Below are 24,916 nucleotides of genomic sequence, written 5' to 3'. Positions count from 1 at the left end.
ATCATTATAATTACTTTTTATATGCTTTTAAAACTCACATTCAAGGCAACAGAATGTCATACAGCGTAAACAACTAAAACTCCTAATAGCTAAGTACAGCTATTAAATCAGTTTTATTAGACCTGAGCTCAATATTTGAACATCATAATATTCATAGAATCGTCTCCTGTTCTGATTCTCTTTGCTTGGTTGCTATTCAGTCAGTTTTATAGGCCTTATTAACAATCTAAGTGTATTTCTGTGTCTGGATGATGGATACAGCCTAGGATCCTTTAGTGCTGTACATCAAACTGACTTGAACTTATATTACACTGTAATAAATAATTTTTGCACTAATGTGGAGCTTCCAGAGTCATCCTCTTTACAAATTACAGCAAAGTGACTGACATTTCACAGTTAAAGGCTGGACAATATGCCAGTGCTTCTCGGCTCCAGTCCTCAGCAGCCCATAACACCTACACAGTTTTTGTTGTTGCCCAGCAAAAGTGCGCCAATTGAACACAAGCCAGGCAGAACAAAACGGAGCGAAACATGTTGTGTTATGGGGGATTCGAGGACACCAGCAGATGAGCTCAGGTCTGGCACCTTCACATATTCACTGCCAGACAGATTGGGCTTCAGATGGTGACATAAGGCCATCACATGCATCACGTGCCTTTGAACTCTTCCAAGAGTCAAACACAATTTGAGAAGCAGCCTGCTGTTTCGTGAAGCCAAAAATATGGTTCTTCATTCCTGGTCCTGGAGGGTTGGGGTCTAGGACAGTATTTAATTTCCCAGGACACATAGGGGCAGTTTGCCAGACAGATATTAAGGCTATTCTTGGACTAGACCACATTTTGAATGGAGATTTTCCTTTAAAATAAATAAAATATATAGCCTTAAACTGCATTTTAACTTTGCATTGGCTGACTGTGGCCTTATGGCCCAAGAACACGCAGTATCACTGACACAAAGCACCACTGTGGCATAGTAAGGATAATAAATGTAAAACCAGTGGCATACTTCATATAAGTGCTACATCTGTAACATCTGAGTCAGCAATAAACTTCAGCAAAGCAAGAAAAACATAATTTACAGTTTTCTGGTGAAGTGCACAACAGTTCCAAATTAGCTACTTTTTTATCAGCCTTCAGAGAAACGGAATCCACAGAATCCAGGACTACTGCCAATGAGTTTTGGCTCCTCGGGGTACATCAGATTCCCTGTGCTGCTTAAACTGCCACAGACTTCTTCAGAAATCACCATGCGTGAAGCAAGTAGTCTCACACAGGCAACTGGAGCTAAAACAAGCACAGTGCATTAAGCTAAAGTAAGACTGGAGAATGGAGCAGAGTACCACAAACTCAACAAAGCAAAAAACAAAAAAAATAAGACTACCTTTATAAAGGGTTATAAATGGTTTACAATTAGTTTATCAATGGTTACTAATTAGGTTGTAAATGCCTGAAAAATCATTAATAATCAGTTATAACACATACGTAGAAAGGGCGACTATGACCTTATGTTGGTCAAATTGTGAACCCACAGCCATCTATATTGTAGCCCTTTCTACATATGTGTTATAACTGATTATTAATGATTTGTAAGGCATTTACAACCTAATTAGTAACCATTAATAAACTCATTGTAAACCATTTATAAACCCTTTATAAAGGTAGTCTTATTTTAAAGTGGTACCAAAAAAAGCATAAACTGGAAACACATAGTCAACAAGTTGCTTTGTTATAACATTCTTCTATACCATGCCCTCAGAAAGCAGCTCTTCTGTCTGATTTGCACTTGTCTGTGCAACTCATGATAAACTCTTACCTTTAACACAATGTAGAAGTTGTTCTGGTGCTTTCAAGAAAAGTTAAGGTTTGTTTGTTCTCAAGCGGTGAGTGTAGGTACTCAAATAAGGCGGTAGGGGTGGGCAATATTATATCGTATACAATATATCGTGACACAGAAATATCATGATATTAAAAATCCATATTGTGATAATAGGGCTGTTCTGTCTTAAAAGTAGTCTATTATTTACTGTGAAGCTTTAGGTGTATTTATTGTATAATTGTTTTAGTTTGCAGTTTATATGCATGCACTAAATATTCTGCAATATTATTTGCTGCATTATATTATTTTATGCTATATTATTTATTTTGCCACATGATGATTATACTGTTATACTATTATACTATATTCCTGAAATGAATGAATTATTTTAGTTTTCCTATATCGCCAAGTATATCGTTATCGCAAAAATACCCTGAAATATCGTGATATTATTTTAGAGCCATATCGCCCACCCCTATGAGGCGGTATACTTCTAATGGTCTTAATACAGTAGCTTACATTTGAAGAGTAAATGTACTACACTACCTACATGAGGGCTTTAATGAATTAGATCCTTTTTCATTTATATTAATTTTGTTTCAATGTCTTGAGGTCATTTTAGAATTCTCAACAGCTCAACAGTTCATCATTCTGTACATATTTTAAGTCAAACACCGTACTAATTACTTGTAATTATGTAATTACATGGCATTTATTATATATATATATATATATATATATATATATATATATATATATATATATATATATATATATATATTGTAATAATTTGTAATTATACTAAACACCATACTGGTTTAATATTATTGAAAGCAATGGTTCGACTTTTGAACTGTAGTTTATATCCTGTCCACCTCTATTAGCGTCACAGGTGATATAAAGCGATATATTAAGTCACACATGCTTTAATATGTTCTGCTGAACACGTATTGATTGAGCCTGATGTTCTGTTCATTGTGAAAAATGGGCTGATGCTGTTGATGTATTTATGAACACTGGAAGCAGAAGCTTTGTGCTGAATAATGATGACGTATTTACTGTGCTCTCCAGTGTGCCCTCGGACGGCTCAGAAAAGAAAAGGCAGGCACAATTATTCAAAAAGATTAATGACTCTGCTTTTGTAAATGAGCTCAGTTCTTTAACCTCTCTGTCTGACGGCGGTGGAGTTCTACTGGTGGTCATTAAAATCACCACTGAATGAGTAAGTGCTGTGAATTCAGGCCCTGGTTTCTTTTGTGACTCTCATAAAAAACATTGAAAAGGCTTAATTAAATGAAGGCATTTTTATCATTTTGATGATGAGTAATGATTTTACTGCACAAATAACAAAGGAGTTTTTCATAATTTCACGTTACTGTTTTTATTACTGCAGGACATTTTAATCTTGCACTTATTCAAATGTGTTGTAATTGCAGTTATTATGTGTGGAGTCATTTCGACGTGTTCTCTTACTGTACATAGCAGCGTTTTGTAATTTTCAGGACTAAATCATGTTTTAGTAATGAAAAGGTTGTGTTTTTCCTGTAATGCACTCAAATTACAAAGACTATTGTATTTATATAATAGTTTTAAAATGACAACCTGTGTTTTTAACACTGTAACTGGTGGACATTGTTGGCGTCCTGCAAAACTTGTATCTTCAAAATGAAAAATTGAGAGGAAAAATATCTTGACTTATTTGAACTTTTAATGGAAGTGAATGTAAAAATAATTCATATTAGATTGAAGCCATTTTACAGTGTCTCTTTTGGTCCATTGATCATAATACAAATAGCATTTGTTCAACAGATTAGCATGATTCATCAGTGTTTTTTGATGCATCCCAGTCATTTAAGGTATTTTTGGTATCTGACAGGGGCTTCTTTAATTTTTAATATGAGACGTTAAGGCTAACAGGGCTAACAAACTGGATGTGGACTGTCACGCGCACCCAAATCTTATTTAAATAGCATCAGAAATGTTTTTAAAACATAATTTAGCACAACAACATACCATCATTTTTGCACTGTAAGGCGCACTTAAAATCCTTTAATTTTCCCTAAAATCGGGTGCACGTCATGTATGAATTTTACTAGTCAGGTTGTAAGGAACAGTAAAGCCACTCCACTGAAGTAGAGTGTTATACAGGAGTTTCAGTTCTTCAGCACCAGGACTGCTAAGTGCCTACTTTTTCGCCTTTCAGAAGTGAGTATTATCAGCCTGTAGCCTGCTGCTAACCCCGGCTAGCACTGCTGTAGCAACATTAGCATTACCTGCTAGCAATTAGCTGCTAATACTAATTCTGCTGGAAATCTGGAAATCTCGGTTTACTGTAAATAAATGGAAGAGCTTTACTCACCCAAATATACAGTTTTCAGGAGTGAAATGTATGTAGATTGACATCTAGCGCTCGTTTGATTTTAAAGAAAATGGCTTTTTTACTTAGCTTAGCTTTACAGGTCTGACCACTCAGCGAATTCTGCTGAATTAGAAGGAAAACATGGCGACACCCCTGTTCCTTACTAGTGTCGCATAATACGCCTTATAATCCAGTACTCCTTGTGTATGAAAAAAGACCAGAAAATAGAAGTTTATGGATGTTCATACCATTGTCCTACTTTGCAGTTTAAACTGGTTTCAAAACAAAAAAAAGTTTGTATATAAAAACTCTACAGGGGAAGGGAAAAACTTCTGTTAGAAGAAATTAATAATAAATATTTAATTCCATTTCATTTTAGAGCACTTCTAACAACTGCCAAAAAATAAAAAAACAGATTCAGATTCAGATTAATCAGATTCATAGGTCTGCACAAAAAAAAATGCTGATCTTTTCTCATTATCTTCTCTTCCAGTACTTCATCTACAGCTGTATCCTGGGGCTGGTGTCCTGCTCCGTGTTCCTGAGGATCAATTATGAGCTGAAGATGCTGATCATGCTGGCTGCAGTGGTTGGATACAACATCATCATCCTCCAGACCCACGCCTCTTTACTGGACGAGTACAGCACAGCGCTGTATAAAACACAGCCACTGGACAGGTACTACACCTGCACACACACACGTACAGTTAGTGCAGGGTGTTGTAGAGCTGTGCTGGAACACACAGGTGAGATGGGAAATAGCGAGGGCAGTTTAGTGGGGTGAAAACAGAAGCGGCTGCTGCTCAGTTAGTGTGAGGTTATGATTGACGGGCGCTGAGCTGAGATAGCAGGCTTACTGCAGATTGCTCTGGATTGATTTTTTTCCAGATGATTGACAGCAGGAGCAGAGAGGGAATGTACAGGTCATTTATAGCGTTCCCATTAAACCCAGCCATGTGCTGCGCAATCTCTGACTGATACTGTCTGGTCATCCTCACATATTCCTAACCTTACCAAATACAGTTCTTTCATTTTTCCTTTTACTTTCTTTGTTTTATTTTATTTTATTTGGTGGGGGGGGGGGTTCTTTGCATTTTGTATTTATTTGTTTCTTTTCCTTTTTTTCTACTTTTTTGTTTTTATTTGTTTGTTTATAGATGTTTATATTTATCTCCATCTATCCTCTAAAATGTATTCTTTCCTGATTCTTTGTGTACTTTTTTTTCTTCTTTCCATGTTTTTTTGTAGTTCTACATTCTTCTTTCTTTTTCCCCCTTTCTTTCTTTTATTTTTTTCTTTCTTTTTTCAGATTTTTGTTATTTTTCTCTTTACATGTTTCTTTTTTCTTCCTTTCTTTCCTTTCTATCCATCCATTCACTTTGTTCTAGTTCGTTTTCTCTTGCTTTTTCTTTTGTTTTCTCTCTTTTGTTGTTTATTTATTAATTTATGACACCTATCATCCTTGTTTCTAAACTTTCTTTTTCAAACTTAAATTGTTTTGTTAAAATAAATGTTTATTTATTCTCTTGTTTTCTTTTTTCCTCCCTTGTTTCTTTTATTTCTTCCTTTTCCTTTATTTTTTGTTCATTATTTTTTACCACCCTGCAATATTCTTTGTTTTTACCTTCCTCTAATTTCTTCTTTCTTTTTCCCTCTTTTCATAACATATTGCTTTCTTGTTCCTTTTCATCCTTCCATTGTTTATCTTTCGTTTCTGTTTCTTCACGTTTTGTTTTTCTTTTTTACATTTTTCCTATTTTCTTCTTGTTTTTTTATTAATTTCTAGTTATTTCTCTCTCTCTCTCTCTCTCTCTCTCTCTCTCTCTCTCTCTCTCTCTCTCTCTCTCTCTCTCTCTCTCTCTCTCTCCCTCTGTGCAGATGACTCAGAGATTAGATTTGACCTGGAGGTGTGAGGCAGTTATAATATGTAGATTTGAGATTCTGACATTTTGCTTCTGGCTGAGCAACTTACAAACCTGAGTCAGACACCCACCCAAGGTGCTGCTGAAAAGACCTTTCTTCTGAGTGAACCGGCTTCCCGAGATGTGCTCTCTTTTCTCTCTCACTTCCTTCTTGTTTCCTTATGTTCCAGGCCGGGAGTGCTTAAAGATTTGAAGACAATGGGTTCTGTGTCTCTCTTCATCTTCTTCGTTACACTGCTTGTGCTGGCGAGGCAGGTGGGTCTCTGGTTTACTGGAACATTCGAGAGCTCTTCAGAAAATAGAGCCGTTTATGTGAATGTCGCTTATTTTATTTTTTCTGCTGAATGATTTTGCGTATTGTATGCCAGATTTGGCTAATCTGCATAAGAAAGGTACACTGGGTCATGTTCTCTGTGTAGCAACTGCACTCTGTCAGACCCAGCTGCTACATTCACACCGCACAGCTACCGTCAGCTATATATGGAAGATAAACTCTCTCAGAGATCTTCTCTCAGGGTTGGGCTCACAGTGGAAACCTCAAATTATCCTGTAAGCTATCAGGACTGCAACCCCATGGATATGTTCTTTTTAACTGGTTATTAAGCAGCTTGTCACCTGGAAGTAATGTAGATGTATCTCAAGACATTTATGGAAAGTCATTTGGTAACCCATTCATTTGTGAGACATTTTTAATTGGTCTCATTTGACAAATAATGAACAGAAATAAAGAAGAGCTAAAGTGCACAGATAGGTAAAGAGTCACCGATAACTAAGCTGACAAATTAAACAATAAAGATGCATCAAAAGATGAGCATAATATGCGTAACTTGTAGTGGTTTTACTTCATTTCGAACTCGAGTTCTTACTGTGCTAAACTGCTTTCTTCAGGCAGCACTACTGAATAATAAAAAAAAAAACTCCTCCCCTTTTTTCCCACACAAGGGACTCTGCGCTGCCTTGCTCGTAACGCCATTCTTGCTTATTCAGCCGCACCGCTGTGCAGGAATTTTTACCTTCCATCACTTTATTTTGCAAATTTTCTTTCTTAAACGGAATTTTAGCAGTTGTGGTTTGGGTCAGCTTTGCCACTCTCACCACACGCTACCTTGTCGTTCTAAGAGGTTTTAGCAATGCGAACCATGGAAAGAACGGTTAAGGTTTGCAAATGCAGCAAACACCTATCCAGAGTAGATCAGCACGAGGAGTGCGTTGAGTGTCTGGGTCGGGAGCACGCCGAAATCGCGCTAGCCGACCCCTTTTTCTGCATGCACTGTTCCAGATTGCCTCTACCAACGCTTCGCCACAGAGTCGAGCTGTTTAGACAGGAGGAAAAGTCCCAGCACACCTCACGCAGTATAGCTCCTCCGGAGCCTACTGTTTCGTGGTCGGACACAGATTTTCCTCCATTACAGCCATCTGGGGTTTGCGTGTCTCCCGTTTCGGACGACGTTCCGCATCACCCCGACTTAGTGGAGTTTCACGTTCGTCAGTGGGAGAGCGGCGAGGAAGAAGATGAAATGGAGGAGGCCGAAGCAGGCACGCAGAGTGGAGATGAGCGAGAGAGAGAAGAGGGCACATCCAAGGCTGCAGCTCATAAAGATCCATACAATAAAGAGTTGTTGGATGTTTTAGCTAGGGCTGTCGAAAAGAAGTTGATAAAGGATTATCTGCTTCCACGTCGAAGGTATATGTTGCTGCGATCTCTGCGTGTCACCCTAATATTGAGGGTTATTGCGCAGGGAGTCACCCCTTGGCTACTCGGTTCTTACGAGGCGCTCGTCGTTTACGCCCTCCTAACCGATGTTTCGTCCCGAAATGGGATCTAGGCTTAGTATTGGATGCTTTAACTGAGCCTCCTTTTGAGCCTTTAGACCTGATTGAGGTGAAATATCTATCACTAAAGACTGCATTGTTGTTAGCCCTTGTTTCTGCCAAAAGGGTGGGTGATTTAACAGCGTTGTCGGTGCATAAATCATGCTTGGAATTTTCAGCTGATATGCGTCGGATCACTTTACGTCCTAATCCGGTATATCTCCCCAAGATTATTACATCAAGTTTTAAATCCCAAGTGATTGATTTAGTTGGGTTTACATCGCCCCCTTTTCGATCAAAAGAGGAAGAATGCTTGCATAAACTATGCCCTGTACGGTGTATCCAGGCTTATCTGAACAGGACCCGCACTTGGCGAAGCGCGAGTTGCGATCAACTGTTTGTCTGTTTCGGGGATAAAGTCTGAGGCAAACCAGTGTCCAAGGAGAGGTTGTCCCATTGGATAGTGGAAGCTATTTCTATAGCTTATACTAATGCGGGCCAGACTCCTCCTGATGGATTAAGGGCGCATTCGACTAGGGGAATTTCTACCTCATGGGCTCTGTTGCGCGGAGTTTCCGCACAAGAAATTTGTGATGCAGCGTCTTGGGCTTCCCCTCACGCTTTCACTTTCTCACGCACAGTACTCAATGCGTCCAGTCAGGCGTGATTGATACGTTACATGTGATTTATTTATATTTATGATTATATCTGTGATCAGGAAGGCTGCACATCGGTGCTGTCCTTGTGATTAGCGAGGTTGGTTATATATTTTTTAGCACAGTAAGAACTCGAGTTCGAAATGAAGTAAAACTGATGGGTTGTCCTACAACCCTGGTTTTATGAATTGAAGAACGAGAGTTCTTACTAATCGGGCCTCCGCTGATCCCAAATCAGAGGCTGAAGTGTTCATTTCAATGGCGTTACGAGCAAGGCAGCGCAGAGTCCCTTGTGTGGGAAAAAAGGGGAGGAGTTTTTCCCACGGTTATGGACCAATCGCTGCCTGCTTAAAGCCAAGACGTTACTTGGGTGGTGGAAAGGTTTTTATTATTCAGTAGTGCTGCCTGAAGAAAGCAGTTTAGCACAGTAAGAACTCTCGTTCTTCAATTCGTAAAACCAGGGTTGTAGGACAACCCATCCGTTTTAATAAGTTGTAAACACTGACATGCTAGTCATAGAAGTATCTTAAAAAAACTGTTCATGTGGAAGTGTTACTTCAGAGGACAGCTTGATAACTCTCACATCTGTATGTGTAAGTTGTGGGGTGTTATCTTGTGAATCAGACTGAATTCTGGCCAGTGTGCTCATGGCAAGGCAACATGAATTGCTGGAGATTGAGTGAGGCCTGATAGAGGCCCTATCCGGACAGGATTAGTTTCTCAGGGAGACGTCTGTGAAAAATATTTCACACTTCTACTGAGTTATAAAAATCTTGAATGCAGACTGCAATTGAAAAAGTGAGTTTTTTTGGCTTTCTCGGTCACATGACATGTCGTTCAGTAGCTCCTCCATTTCCACTCGCTGTTGTGTTTACGTGGATTTCCATGGAAATGGTGCCCGAAGTGTAATTACGGTGCGTAGCGGTGGAAAAATGGCTTTTTTATTAAAGGCGAGGTGACGAAACTCAAGATTCAGCCTGTAATTTTCTTATCGGACATCTGAGAAAAACACATACATGGTCATTCACAGAGGACCCCCATTAAAGAGAAAATTACTCCAGAACCCCCTGAAAAATCTAATCCCGTCCAGATAGGGCTGTAGTCTTGAGACAGTTGGCATTGTAAGGGTTAACTGCTAAGAGTGCACAATAGTGCCTGATTTACCAAAAGTGATTGCTGGGACAGAATCAGTGCAGGCTCTGGCTGGGAATATAAAGTGTGTTGTTTATCTCTCTGGGGAAAGTGTGCGCTTATATAAATGTGGCACACAGAAAAAAAATGTAAATAGTTGATGCTAATGGCCTGATAGGCTAAGAATAGTCTCCACTGTACTGTATGTGTAACAGAGCTGATATGTGTGTCTCTGTAAGTTTTTCTGTTTCTCTGCTTTGTGAAAAGTCAGACAAGGTGATCAGATGTCTGCATCTCTTTACCTCTGTGTCCTCTTGTAACAGAATGAATATTACTGTAGGTTAGACTTTCTCTGGAGGAACAAGTTCAAACGGGAGTGTGAGGAGATCGAGACGATGGAGAACCTTAACCGTGTGCTCCTGGAGAACGTTCTTCCAGCTCATGTGGCAGAACATTTCTTAGCCCGTAACTGGAAAAATGAGGTAATTGTATTTAAAATAGACATGCTTGTGCAACGACAAACCACAATACACAGAAAATGCAACACTATTGTTCTCCAGTTTATTTTTATCTTCATCTTTTGGAGCCACTACTTATCAAACAGTTTTCAAGATATTAACACTGTTTCAGCTCTGAAACATCTACCTTAATCTGGATCTGACTAGTTTTATTGGATACAGATTTAGGATAGTGACAGTTAAAATATAAAAATGTGTAGATAAACTTTTAAAAATTAAATTAAATAAAAAATAATAATTAACTGCTCTACTGCTTACATTATTTTGTTACAACCAACAAGTTTGGCACAACCATAGAACCATAACATAGTTTTAAGCTTGATGTGATTTGAATCAATTTAACAGCTGATTTTCATAAAGTGATCATAACTTTAATCCCCATAGGAACAAACAGTAGAATTCTAGAAAGATCTTATGTATTAAAAAAGGAATTTCATGTTGTTTGGCATCAGCAGCCAGAGTCAGAGAGAGCACAATTGTCAGTGTGATCTCTGGGTAGGTCTGGGTAGTGTGATGCCAGTCAGCACAGGCGTCTGTTAGCTAATGTATCAGAGCTGGGGAGCTACACTTTCCTCTGTTTTCATCAGTGGCAGTTTAAAAATAGGCAGTGGCTGACTTCACATGTATTGGATGAGGCATGTGCTACCTTCTGCCCTACTATAGACTGGATGGGGTCACTGGCCTTCCAAATTTGGGAATGGGATAAAAACGGGATAGACAATTAGAAAAAAGTGATTTAAATACATATAAATTATTGTTCTAATGTACACAAAGATGTTCATTGAAAGTGTAGAATATACAGCAAAATGATTACATTTATTATGATATATATAGTAAGTAATACAATGTAGGTCTGTAGGCCATAGATAACAAAACAGGCTTAAAATCAGTGCCTTGACCCCACCTTCACCACACTGCTAATGATGCCTGCTATCATTTTTCACAGGATCTCTACCACCAGTCATACGATCTGGTGTGCGTCATGTTTGCCTCCATCCCAGACTTCAAGGAATTCTACACCGAGTCCGACGTGAACAAGGAGGGGCTGGAGTGTCTCAGACTCCTCAATGAAATTATAGCGGATTTTGATGAGGTACAGAATGCTGTAATAATATATTCGCTGTGCTGACTCTCCATTTCGTTGCTGTCAATTTCACTTTCAGCTACGATTTTGAAAAGCGGCATGGGAACTGAATTCTCTGGAATAGAACTGCCACCACTGACCACCGCAGCCACATGCTTGTATTAAAATGAATGAAACCTGAATATAGAGGTGATGCAGGGAGCCTAGGGAATGCTAGATGGAGTGCATGGAATAAATATGATTAAGCTATAGGACCTGGTCTTGCATTCATTGGTGAAATGAATGAAAACATAAATAGCTCTAATGTATTTTCTGGAATAAATCATTTGGCTTAAATCAGTACCATGAATCTTCATTTGTTATAGTATATTTGTATTATGTTCTACATTTTGGCATAATGGCTGAATACTTCATGATGAAGTGACCAATAGAAAAGGTCCAAAATTAGTCACTTTTTTCCATTTTAATTTAATTAGCTTGTTTTTTTTTATATTGACCATTTTATGACAGCAGCAAAATAGTTAGAGACAGCTTTTATTAATAGAAAAAACAGATGTTCAGTCCACAGGCACACCTAATCCATTGTATACCTGTTCTATAATTCATTAACTCATTTATCTTCTCATCTTCTTACTAACAGTTACTCTCCAAGCCCAAGTTCAGTGGAGTGGAGAAGATTAAAACTATTGGCAGCACCTACATGGCTGCTACTGGACTTAACATCGCTCCTGGACCAGAGTACGCTCAGGTAAGTTTAGGAGAACATTTCTCTGTAAGCTGTGACTGAGACAGGCTTCTTAAATTTCTTGGCTGCTCAAATGCTCGGGTGCTGTCCTTGGTCCTGAAATATTTATTTATTCTTATTTGAGAATTATTTAACCCTCATAACATAATTTGTCACAAGGATTGGATCCAAATGTAAAGTTTCCAATAGCTCAATATCTCTAGCTGGTCATAGTAAACAGTTTTTTTTGGTATTTTCTATTACTGTATAAAAGAGTTTATTATTGGAGGCACTGTAGTAATTACCGAGGGAAGTGTCTACACATACAGACACACGTATAATAATGTTGTTTAAAGTGCTTAATATGGACTTGTTTAATGTTAACATTAACATTTGCTTTAAGTGGGAACTCTAAGTAGTCTTTGTTAGAATATAAAATTGCTATATTATTTTGTCTTTAATATATTATGTTATTTAGATAAAATACAGCTCTGGAAAAAATTAAGAGACCACTTCAGTTTCTGAATCAGTTTTTCTGATTTTGCTATTTATAGGTTGATATTTGAGAAAAATGAACATTGTTGTTTTGCATTTATTTGCAGAAAATGAGAAATGTCCGAAATAACAAAAAGATGCAGAGCTTTCAGACCTCAAATATCGCAAAGAAAACAAGTTCATATTCATAAAGTTCAGAAATCAATATTTGGTGGAATAACCCTGGTTTTTAATCACAGTTTTCGTGCAGCTTGGCATGTTCTCCTCCACCAGTCTTACACACTGCTTTTGGATAACATTATGCCACTCCTGGTGCAAAAATTCAAGTAGTTCAGTTTGGTTTGATGGCTTTTGATCATCCATCTTCCTCTTGATTATATTCCAGAGGATTTCAGTATTTTAGTGTAACATCATATCTGTAATATGCATACACAGTTATGTACCGGTAAGCAGACATTCATCTGTCTAGTGCTGGCAAGTGAGAGGATAGTTTTTCACCATTATATATCACACATTCTAATATCTGACACCATATTTTACACTGGTAGTAACAGATTAGGGACTATGTATGCTAAATTGTTTGTTTTAAACAGGCTTGAACAATCTACCTAGAACAATCTTCTCTGTCTCTTTGTTTTAAGGATCATGACAGGCAGTACATGCACATCGGCACAATGTTAGAGTTTGCCTTTGCTCTGGTGGGGAAACTGGATCTTATTAACAAACATTCCTTCAATGACTTCAAGTTGCGAGTGGGTGAGTAAGAAATGTAGGCCTATGTGACACAGTCATTCTTTGTTATGCTAAATTATTCCTCTGCACTGCTGATCACTACATTCTCTCTGGCTAAATACACTGTAATTGGATTAATGAAGAATGGTCTCTTAAGTAATCAGATTAATCACTAGCTCCTAATCTTCTCATCAAGTTTCTAGCTTCAGCAAAAGTGTCCCAAGCATTTCAACTGCAACTTCGTACTGGCAGTTTTAATGTCAAATCCTTTCTTTAACAAAACTGCATGTGTCCTGCTTTTCAGGAATAAACCATGGACCAGTCATCGCAGGGGTAATAGGAGCCCAGAAACCACAGTATGATATCTGGGGAAACACTGTGAATGTAGCCAGCAGAATGGAAAGCACAGGGGTCCTTGGGAAAATTCAGGTACTCTTGGAAAATCTCTTCTTTACATGTTTTTTATCTTTTTTTTTTTACTTTTCAGTTGATTTTATAAAAGCTTTGTACCATATGATAAAAAGAAAGTGTCCATTTAACCCTTTATGGCATGTTGTTGCAACACACAATCCTTTTGGTTATTACATAATGTATTAAAACATATTTATCTAATTTTTTTTTTCTAAAACAGTTTTTATTTGTTGCCTCATTGCAACAGTATGCATGTAGACCTGTTTTGTTTAATCAATCAAGATAAAACAGTGTATATCATCTTTAGTCCAGGATACTTCCTTCCCTTCATGTTTAAAATGCTTCCCTACAATACATCTAAAACTTAAAAATCTGATGTATTAAGAGAGGCTCCCAAGCTCCTAAAAAGGCATGATTTTTTTTCTCCGCAAACATATAATACATGCCATACAGGATTACTTATTCTGATTGTATATGTAGTTCCATTTACAACATTTTACAACAAATGTGGTCATTTTAATCAGAAACAGTCATTCAGATTTACATGATAACATTTCAGGCTCTTTTAGCAATAAACAGGTTGTTTTTTCTTTTGCTGTGCTGTCAGACTAAATTTTGTGGCAATTTTACCATTTATTCATGGTTGACTAGTTAATAAGTACAAAATGAACATATTCTTCCAAAAGCAATAAATTAGAAATCAATTTTAGAGTGAAAATGAAAAGAACACTATTAAAATGTGACATCTTAGATAACTTTCACCAAGGTCCATAAAAAAGCTTGAAAGTCAAATCAAAACCCTTGGTCAAATTCAGAAGTCTCTTGAGTGGAAGTGCACTATCCTACAGTGCAGAATCACCTACACAAATAGATGCAGACATGGAAGAGCCAGAAGAAAACCATAGAAGTCATCTTAAGCTATTTTCTTAAGGAGCATCTGATGTAGTTAGATGAAATAAAACTTATAAATAAACTGTTTGACTGTGGTCTGTGTTGTCTTTGGGTACACTTAGACAGCAGGTACATGTTTTTAAGCTGTTCACACTAACATTTTAATGTGACCTACAGTTGATGCTCTTAAACTATTGTGCATGCAAAAAAGCAGTGTTTCTTGTAAAGTTTTGGTTTCATCTTCACTAGCCATGTATAACCAAAGCCAAATAACGATATGTGCTCTCTTATTGTGCTTGATTTGTGAAAGTTTTGCTTAAACAGAGGCATGATCCCCCCAACCTGTTTCACCACTAAAAACCTCACTTTTTACCTGCTGTATAAATGCAGCTTTTATGTCTTATGGAAATCAATTATCCCAGTTCAACTTGACTCATTCTGTACTCTGCTTTGTTAAAAATGCATCCCAACTGTAACTATAAATAATATAAATGGCGTGTTTTTAAATGTTATCATTGTGTATGTATATACATCAAACATTTTCACTCTTATTTTGCATTTATTTATTCTAGGTGACCGAAGAAACAAGTCGGATCTTACAGACTTTAGGATACATGTGCTCTTGTCGAGGAATCATCAATGTGAAGGGCAAAGGGGACCTTAAGACTTTCTTTGTACACACCGAAATGACCAGAACCTTATCACAAGGGAATGTAATGCCTTGAACTTCTCTTCTACACAGATCAAGAACAACTGCATACAGAAGTCACCTCCCATTCTCTCACAGACTGACACATATTCAGTATTGCTCTGGCCTAGAAATGTTTCTATAGCAGTTCATCTGCTGGACTACAAAAAAATACCAGTAAAACAGATCTTCAACCATCTTCAAGGAGTTTAATCCCCGGACAAGTCACTGTGTGAGAAACCCAGATCAGAACAGCTGAGGGTTTGTAAAATATTTATGGGAAAGAACACAATGGAACACTTTGCAGAAGGGTTGTGTTTATAAGTCTATATATAAATATTTTTCTTGACAATAATAAATAATAAATCTAAAGAAATAAAAAAAAAAGTTTTTGATTTGTCATCAATAACTCTTTGTAAAATTGACAAAAGAAGCTTTTCCAACTTGCTTCTATTGGAACAACCCTAGTCCTTATAAATGTTGCCCTTCAGTAAAGTGTTACCAAATAAAACAAAATACAATGTGTGTGTTCATGTTTTGGTGGTGCCACCATTTTCTTATCCATTAAAGAATTTCTATATAAACACCTGTGTTTCATTTATGTGTGAACTTTGTACGTCTACAAAGATGTCAATATCAAGTTGAATATACAATACAATATCGTGCGTAAACAATGTTTGTATGGATATCCTTCGCAGTACTCATCCCAATAACAGCCTCTTCTTTGTATTGATTGATGTACTGAAGTTCTGCTGTGGTTGTTTTTATTTAGATTTCTCGCTGTAAGTTTATTATGCAGAGACATCAGTTTTGCTTATTTAATATATTGCACATCTTACAGGCAAACGTCTCAAACTGGAACAACAGGCCCATACCCCTCCTCCAGTGTTTTTGTAATCCCGTTTTTCCTGTAAAACTCTGAGCGTATGTGAGCAACTCGGACGAACTGGCGGCCCGGTTTGTACAGAGGTGGCAGGAGTCTTCTCCCGTAGTCAGATGAAGAGCGCACAGGAATGGGTCTTGATGATTCCTGAGAAAGGGTGAAAGGGTGGGGTAGAGTCAGTGTGGGTTAATAAACAAAACTGCACTACTGTAAGCAGTTATTTCCTTTCAAATAGGCTTTGTTTATCTGATAGGACAAAGTTGTTTTTCTGTCACACACACATGCATACACACACCCAAAGGCATAAGATTTTTTTCTGTGATGTATACAGCTCTGGAATAAAATAAGAGACCACTTCAGTTTCATATTATTAAAGATTTAGGAGTTCAGAAATCAATATTTGGTGAAATAACCCTGGTTTTTATTCACAGTTTTCATGCATCTTGGCATTATTCTCCTCCACTAGTCTTACACACTGCTTTTGGATAACTCTATGCCAATCCTGGTGCAAAAAATTAAGCAGCTTGATTTGATGGCTTTTGATCATCCATCTTCCTCTTGATTATATTCCAGAGGTTCAAATAAAAAGTAATATAAGCCATCAAATTTCACTGTTCGCATCCCAGTCCAGTCAAACAACAGTGTACTTGTGATACCAATAAGAAACGCATAAATATTATATGGATATAATAATTTAGGAAATGCTGAAGCAAACTGAATTACAACTGAATGGGGACATAATAAAATAACTAATAAAATAAAACAAGAGAAATGTGGGATATAGACCCTTTGGATTTGTTCAAGCTTTCCTCTGTGAATTTTAGGAGAATTTTTGTTACCTCACTGAAAATGTCTAGCCCATGACCCTTGGCATGTTGGCGATCATCTCGGTGCAACTTGTTATCATAATCTTCAGCCCGTCGATGTGTGCAGCCATACAAGTACACTTCTGGAGCCTTACAGAGGAAAAAGGTATAGGTAAGAAAACGGTGTGTGGTCAGACTGGAAGATACAAAGTAAATCCAACCAATTGTTAAATCAATGCTGTTAGTGTTAAATGAATGCTTTAAGTGTTAAACATAGTCAATTTTGTTGTGAGATATCTATAGGCATGGACACATATAATATCACAATATGTCAGGGTATTTTTTGCGATAATGATATTACTGGTGATGAATAAATACAGAATTTCATTTCAATTTCAATATACCCTGTAAACATCTAGAGAGTGAAACAATCTTCATGATTTCGGCATGCCACCTCACTAGATTTGAAATGAAACAAGAGATGCAATTAAAGTCTAGACTTTTAGGTTTAAAAGAAAGTAATTAAAATAATATGCTATGAAGCTCTCGGACTTACAACCATTTTTCCACAAACCCTTCTTATTTCAGGGGCTTAAAAGTAATTGAACAAATTAACTTTACCAGAGATAAAATGTTCATTTGTAATATTTTGTTGAGAATCCTTTGCAGGCAATAACTGCCTGGAGTCTGGAACCCAAGAACATCATTAAACACCAGGTTTCCTTCTTTATGATGCTTCACTGCAGCAGTCTTCAGTTCTTCTTGCTGGTTTGTGGGTCTTTCTACCTTTAGTTTTGTCTTAAGTGAGTAAAACGCTGCTTGGTTGGGTTTAGATCTGGTGATTGGCTCATCCAGTGCAGAACATTACACTTCTGTGCCTTAAAAAACTCCTGGGTTGCTTTGGCAGTATGTTTCGAATCATTGTACATCTGTACTGTTTAGCCCTGTCCAACAAACCTTGCTGCGTTTGATTGAATCTGAGCAGAAAGTAAATCCCTGTACACTTCAACATCCATCCTTCTGCTTCTGTCACATCATTAATATGCAATGGTGACCAAGTGAAATTGGAAGCCATGCACGCCCATACCACCACCATTTTCTACTGAGAATGCGGTGAGCTTTGTGTTGAGCCGTTCCAAACCCTTTCCATACTTTCTTATTCCCACTGTTGAGGAATAGGTTGATCTTAGTTTGATCTTAGTAGGTTTATCTTAGTTTAGTCTGTCCAAAGATTCTTTAGATTTTTTAGCTTTTTTAGATGTTTTTTTGGTCAAATCTATTTTAGGCTTTCTGTTAATGATTTTGACCTTGTGGTGAACCCTCTGTATTCACTCTAATGAAGTCTTCTCTTTATGGTAGACTGAGATATTAAAAACACCTACTTCTTGGAGAGTGTTCTTCACTTGGATGGATGTTTTGAAGGGTTTTTCTTCACCATGGAAAGGATTCTGTGATAAACCCCCGCTGTGGTCTTCTGTGGAGATCCATGGCTTTTTGAATTCCTGAGTTCACCACTGCTCTCTTTTTTTACCAGAATGTACCAAATTGTTTCAGGCTAATAATGGTATGTTTCTCTTCCACTGAGAGCTTCTTTAACCACTATCTTATTGGTTTACAGCAACAGCTTCCAAATGCAAACGCCACACCTGGAATCAACTCCAGACCTTTTAGCTGTTTTTTAAGGATTAATAAGGAAATAGCTCATGTAGCCTATAAAATAGCTATTGAAATCCTTTGTTCAATTACTTTTGAGCCCCTGAAATGAAGAGGCTTTGAAGAAAAATGGTTTTAATTCCAAAACAATTTAAAGAATATTTTTGTTCAACCCCTTTAATTAAACCTAAACGTATACACTTCAGTTACATTGTTTTATTTGTTTAATTTTAAATCCAGTGTGGTGGCATGCAGAGCCCAAATCATGGAAATTGTGTCACTGTCTAAATACTTATGGAATTATGAACTTTAGCTACTGCTGAAACTAAATAAATGTTAATGATGGGACAGGAGTGTATACTGCAAACATAAATAATTAAATACAAAAGAAAACCTTAAAGCCTTACAGTAAATTACAAACCAAATACAAAATAGACTGCTTCCAAGACAAGAAAACTGCTACTATCTTTATGTTATTTTATGTTTATGTTATTTTATGTTATTTTATCTTTATGTTATTTTATATATTGTCTGTGATACAATATGGCCCATGCCTACACTGTATAGACTTTAATTTCATAAAAAATATATTTATTTACCCAGAAAAAAGAGATACTAATGATACTATTGCTAGTAAACAACAAACCAAGCTATTTTTTCACATTTGACTTATTGATTTAAAAGTCTTTATTTGTGTAATAAACCAGCTTTTCTGTGAATGGTTCCAGAGCTAACATAGCGTCAGATTCCTTTCACTATAAAGAAAAACACTTTACCTAGGGCTAGCTCAGCTTAGTTAGTTAACTAGCTAACATTAGTTAGTTAGCCAACAGCTAAATATTCCACAATAAATGAAAACTGTTTTAACACTCTGCACTTTTCTGTTCCTACTGTCAAAACACAGCAGAGTATCACACTTCTAGTTAACGTAGCATTTCTGGAGAAAGAAAATTACGTTAGCTAGCTGGCGTTTCTAAAGGTTTTTTTTCTGCACTCTTAAAGCTACACAGCACCCCGCATTATTAAAGTTGTGTGAGAGGCGCGGGGAGTTTACCTGAGGACTGCAGTAGAAGTATCTCCTCTCTCTGGGTTCGTTTCTCCTGGGTGGTATAAAGCTGAACACAGACAGTGTGGAGAGCGGTCTGCGCTGCGCTTCAGAAAACACGTCCATTTTTACAGTTTAATTTTTAACATTGATCCGCTCAAAAATCGCGCTAATGTAGACCTGCCGGCCGCGGTTGCTGGGATACGGGCTCGGAGACACGCATGCGCAGTTCAGACAGGAGTTATTTAGCCAAATTCTTCTTAAAACAGTTTATTGTTAAATTAAATCATAAATATGAAGATTGTGTAAATAATGACTGACATTAATATAGATCAACAATGTATGTGTCTGTATGTATATTTATATTACCAGTCAAATGTTTGAACACACCTCCTTATTCAATGTTTTTTTTTTTTTTTCTTCTTCTTTGTAAATTAATACTGAAGTTATCCGGACTATGAAGGAACACAATTAAATGTTAAACAAACCAAAATACTCTAATGTGAAGCATTTAGGTGGCTTTTATTTAGAGTGGAACTTACCAACTTTGAGTGGTCCTGATGAGAGCCAGTTTCATCATAACATGTTTAGTGTTTTTTTATACTGCATTTGAGGATACGTTTAAAGTTTTTAATATTTTTTTAGATTGACTGACCTTTATTTACTTCATTGAGTAGGTCTTGCTAGAACATTACACAAACAAGGCTACACAACTGATGCTCTCAAACACATTAAGAGGCAAGTTCAACACAGCTGTTAACTGAAAGTCATTCCAGGTGACTCTACCTCATAAAGCTGACTGAAAAAGTGTCCTGTTATCTAAGCAAGAGGTGCTACTTTGAAGAATCTATAATATAAAACAGTTTCTTGTATGTTATATCGCTTTTTACTTTACTAAATAATCCCATATGTTTTTTTCTTAATAGTTTGTATGACTTTAGTATTATTCTACAATGAATATGAGTTACATATGAGTGTATAGCACTGGGTTTAATTTATGATTTAAGCTACTATAGCTTTTTATGCAAGGTTCCACATAAAAACACTTAATTTATCAGTAGCCAAAAAATACTAGTTCTCCAACTTCTGCTTTCTGTGGTTCTGTGGATTGACCTTCCTGAGTTGTTTAATAGTTTTTGTTTCTGGCTCCTGTTCAGTCCCACTCTGCCTACATTGTTCCTCGTGTTATTGTAAGAGTCCAACAACACAAAGCAAAATGAGGCTGTTTCTACAGGGGCGGAGTAAAAGCACCATGTCCATCACAGAGAGAGTCAGGATCTTTATAAATAACTTTCACACAATGAGTGACTGTAGTAAGCACCACTTAGTGGAGGCTCTTTGAGAGACAAACACAGTAGCTCACACTTTTGTTGTTGTTGACATTTCGGGGAAGTGCTCTTGACAGGTGCTTCTGGAATACCTACTTCAACACGTTACTTTTTTTACATTTTTGAAACCGTTATCCAATTGCATAAGTGCTCTACATCATCATTTACCAGCACAGTGTGTGTGTGTGTGAGGTGAGTAGGCAGGTTAGAAGAGGCTTGGTGGGTTGTGGGATGTGCGTCCATGAGTTTGCACTGGAGCCAATCTGGTTTAATCTGGTTTGCAGGCAGCAGAGACTTCTCAACCTCCAGAATAAATAGGAAAATGATTCAGTGTTTCAGAAGCAAACACTTTCTCTGGTCAAATGACACATTTAGATGCTTTTCTAAGTATAAATAAGTACATCCTCCACCAAGACCACACTTCTGGCAATGTACAACCATTGTTTGTTTGCTAAATTTAACATATTGGAGACAAATAGAACATAATGATATCATTAACAGGGAAGTAAACACTTTTGCATACACAGCTGGAGTGCTCCTGTAACAGCTCACACACTCCAGGTGAAGGCAGACAGTGTTCTTGCTTCTTTTAGCAACCTATATCTCCCCTGGAGCTTAATGTACAGCTGCTCTGACCATTTTTCCTGATACTGATCTGTGAGATACTCAAGGAAAGTCATAAAGCCTGATGGTGATGGAAATCAGTTGGTGAAGGTGATGAAAGCACACACACACACACACACACACACAGGCCTCAAGCCAAATTCTCTTGACTAAGCATCAGCCCACATGATGAGCAGAATTTCAGTATTTTTCTACACAACAGCTCCATCATTGCTACCAGTGTTTCACGCAGCAGTATCTAAGGCAACTCTGAATTTAATAACACATGTATGTAACTATTCAAAACATGTACTAGTTAATCTCAGGCAGCTTTACTTAATTTTTTACAAGGTTTCTAAACCAAAGATGGTTACATTTTTCTTAGTCCTGTTACCAAAACTCAAGTGACATTTAAAAAGCATGTTTAAAAGCAAGTCCACTAAAAAAAAAAAGCAAGTCTGTCAAGAAAGTCTTTATTTTAAAGAAATAGCTGCATTTTCAAATTATTGATATGACAAAAACAATCACTATATATGCAAGCACAATGTATTTTTCTAAAATATGCAAAGCTATTTTTATTTATATATTATTTTATAGATTTTTTTTATCTTTATCTTCGAGTAGACCCAAACATGAAATGGATATTATATTATTACACAATTTATTAAACATAAATGGATAAAAGTGGTTTAATTAATTAATATTCACATGAATAAAGCAATAAACCAGGGCACAATACTAATTACTGTTACTGGAACTCACGCTTATTACTGGAACTCACTCCTGTTAAAGGCACTCACTCACTGTTATTTTTTAATTGTTTTGAGTAAAAGGACTGAAAGTAACAGGAAGGACTTTTTATCATAGAATTAGCAAAAACGTGAAAAATAGCTAAATGGTGCCTATGCTAATAGCACAAGGACACAGAGCAAATTCTAGTGATTTTATCAAAATTTATATTTAAAAAAAATAATCCAATAAGATCTAAGAATTAATTTAGGTAACAGGAATGACTGTTGAAATTGACCTCCTCAATCATAGTTACAATAAGATTAAATATACACAAAAACAACTAATGAGGGAACTCAATTTTGGTTTTCCTGTGGTCTTCAGAAGAACCAGCTGATGTAACCTTCTGTTGTAGGTACAGAAATCCTGTTACGTTAACAGGAATGAGTGAAAACCCAGGGACACAACTAAAACGTGTATTGTAACTTAAATATTATGGATTAATTATGAGCAGAATATTTTTAAAGCATTGGGAGATAGACAGTTTTGGGCACGTTACTTTAAAAAAGTAATTAGTTATAGTTACTAGTTACTTCTCCAAAAAAGGAGTTACTAACTGAGTTACTCCACTGTAAAAGTAACTAATTACCAGTAAAAGTAACTACTGCGTTACTTTGTGTTACTCGCAATTGCACCAAGCATGCAGATACAGGTACTGTAGTGCAGTTTTATTTCAGTGTGGGTTAATCTGGAGACAAGGACTCCTGCTCTCTGCTGCTGCTCTCACTCTCCTGTTCTCAACTGGGAGAAAGTCTTTCCCACTCCTCCATACAGCAGTCTTTCAGCTGTTTCAACTTCAGTGATTGTAGGAATGGTTTAATATTTTCCTCAAGCATCTTTTAATACAAAAAATTATGGAGAACTTGCCAGGTCCTTAGCAGCCCTAAACCCTGACATTTTCACCATATGGGTTCTTGTTTTGCACTAAACATGTCTTTTGTTACTGCGGCCAAGTAATTCACCTTTGGATTCATCTGTTCAAATCACATTGTTTCAGAAGACGAAGAAAAAAAAGCAAATGTTCTTAAATATCAGTCAGACATGTCATCTTAACCCAACTGACTATTTGCTCATATACTTCTGAGTTTGTGAAAATACAAGTATATGTACAAAAAGGTAAGTGTTTATTTTATGAATGAATCACTTTTATTAGCTTGCATGAGTTTTTTTGTATCACTGTTTAAGACAACTGATGAAGATTATAAGGTACTTGTCAATTTGGAGCTGAATTTAACTTGATGCAGTGGAGAGGGATTGAACGACACTGTTCTATACGATAATAAAGCAGAGTGCGCCCTCTTCTGGACATAAAACACATTTTGACTCTTAAAAAAAAGTTCACACTGGCTTTTATTTATTTATAATTTGCTCTAGTGACTGGATTACCTGTCAGGTTTCTAGAGTGTTTAGTGAACTGGGAAAATTAATCTCTAACCACCTTCATACAGCCTGTAACTGTTTTAGTTGAGTTTTTTCTTTTACTTTTTTATTTATTTTATTCATTTTTACTTTTTATTTATCTAATTTTATGTTTTACCCTTTAGTTCCCTTATTTTACTCATTTTATTAATGTTATCCTTTTATTTATTTTATGGCTGTTTTTACTTTTGGCCTTTTACCTTTTTATTTCATTTATTTTGTCCTTTTTTATATACTTTTTAACTTATTATTATTTATTTTAATTCCATTATTTACTTTTTGTAGCGTTATTTCAGTCCCCTATTTCTTTAATTGTGTTTATATTCTAATTATTTATCTCTCTGTTTTATTGCTTTACATTTTAGCATGTCTGTAAATCCTTTTATTCTGAAATATTTTATTTCTTCTTAATGAAATCTTACATTGTTCACTTGTTTTTATAATTTTAACTTATTTTTCAGTCCCTTTAATTTGGTTAATGCTCAGCTGCATTGAAAATGAGGGTTACCCTCATTGTATTACCAAGTGGACTGATTGATTGATTAACACAATTCATTTAAGACATTTGTTTATGTGTTTGTTATATATTCCAATGTCTATTATAATATATTATATTATATTATATTATATTATATTATGCCACACAGTGTTATCAGATGTGTTGGGTGAATTAAATACCTTACATTACCTTGTTTAATCAATCCTTCATTAAAGTAAGTCAAGTAAGTTGCTGGTGGAACTATAAAAATCCATGCAGTAATTTGAGGCAACCCAGTTTTGTTAAGGCACATGGCACATTTTGCGGGTGCTGCAGAACCAGCAAGTTAAAAGCAATGGGTTTCTTATAGTCTCCTCCTGTTTTGTGGGCACTAATTACTTTCATTTTTTTATATATATTTAGACAGAGCCCATGTTTTATTAAGTTTAGTACAAGCGTTAAAATATTAGATCATTTATCATGCTTTGAAAATTGATTTAGCTGGCAGTTCCTAATTACAGTTAGTGACATGCCTCAGGCCTGAGTAAGTAAGAGTATTATAATTTTTTAATCAATAGAGACAGATTTTGGGGCAAATACTGTGAATTATCTAGTTGTTACTTTACCAATCTGCTTCTCCATCACCGTGGCCTGTGTTAAAGCCTCCATCTCTA

General features: G+C 36.5%; 2 protein-coding genes across 2 annotated transcripts in view; one reads left to right on the top strand and one right to left on the bottom strand.

Annotated features, from left to right (window-relative positions):
* Positions 1-15,824, top strand: part of adcy2b (adenylate cyclase 2b (brain)) — a 144,859-nt gene extending 129,035 nt beyond the window's left edge. Inside the window, exons 19-26 of the mRNA XM_007231726.4 lie at positions 4,668-4,852; positions 6,267-6,351; positions 10,019-10,177; positions 11,160-11,306; positions 11,938-12,045; positions 13,158-13,272; positions 13,553-13,677; positions 15,123-15,824. Of these exons, the coding sequence (XP_007231788.4) occupies positions 4,668-4,852; positions 6,267-6,351; positions 10,019-10,177; positions 11,160-11,306; positions 11,938-12,045; positions 13,158-13,272; positions 13,553-13,677; positions 15,123-15,275 (1,077 nt within the window). The 3' untranslated portion in view covers positions 15,276-15,824. The remainder of the gene's footprint in view (positions 1-4,667; positions 4,853-6,266; positions 6,352-10,018; positions 10,178-11,159; positions 11,307-11,937; positions 12,046-13,157; positions 13,273-13,552; positions 13,678-15,122) is intronic.
* c3h5orf49 (chromosome 3 C5orf49 homolog) lies at positions 15,428-19,834 on the bottom strand. The gene is made up of 3 exons (XM_007231715.4): positions 19,635-19,834; positions 16,961-17,077; positions 15,428-16,268 (listed from the first exon to the last, which is right to left on the bottom strand). The coding sequence occupies exons 1-3, from the start codon at positions 19,749-19,751 to the stop codon at positions 16,089-16,091; spliced, it is 414 nt and encodes a 137-aa protein (XP_007231777.2). The 5' UTR covers positions 19,752-19,834; the 3' UTR covers positions 15,428-16,088.
* Positions 19,835-24,916: the final 5,082 nt, after the last annotated feature.

This window comes from Astyanax mexicanus, chromosome 3, assembly GCF_023375975.1.
Source record: "Astyanax mexicanus isolate ESR-SI-001 chromosome 3, AstMex3_surface, whole genome shotgun sequence".
Taxonomy (NCBI): Eukaryota; Metazoa; Chordata; class Actinopteri; order Characiformes; family Acestrorhamphidae; genus Astyanax; species Astyanax mexicanus.
The sequence above is the reverse complement of the archived record's forward strand: the minus strand, read 5'-3'. Positions and strand labels throughout refer to the sequence as shown.

Coding starts and splice junctions, on each gene's coding strand:
- c3h5orf49 (XM_007231715.4), bottom strand. CDS start 19,751: ATGGACGTGTTTTCTGAAGCGCAGCGCAGACCGCTCTCCACACTGTCT. Junction 17,078..19,634: donor ACTTCTACTGCAGTCCTCAG/GTAAACTCCCCG, acceptor TTCCTCTGTAAG/GCTCCAGAAGTGTACTTGTA. Junction 16,269..16,960: donor GGCTAGACATTTTCAGTGAG/GTAACAAAAATT, acceptor ACCCTTTCTCAG/GAATCATCAAGACCCATTCC.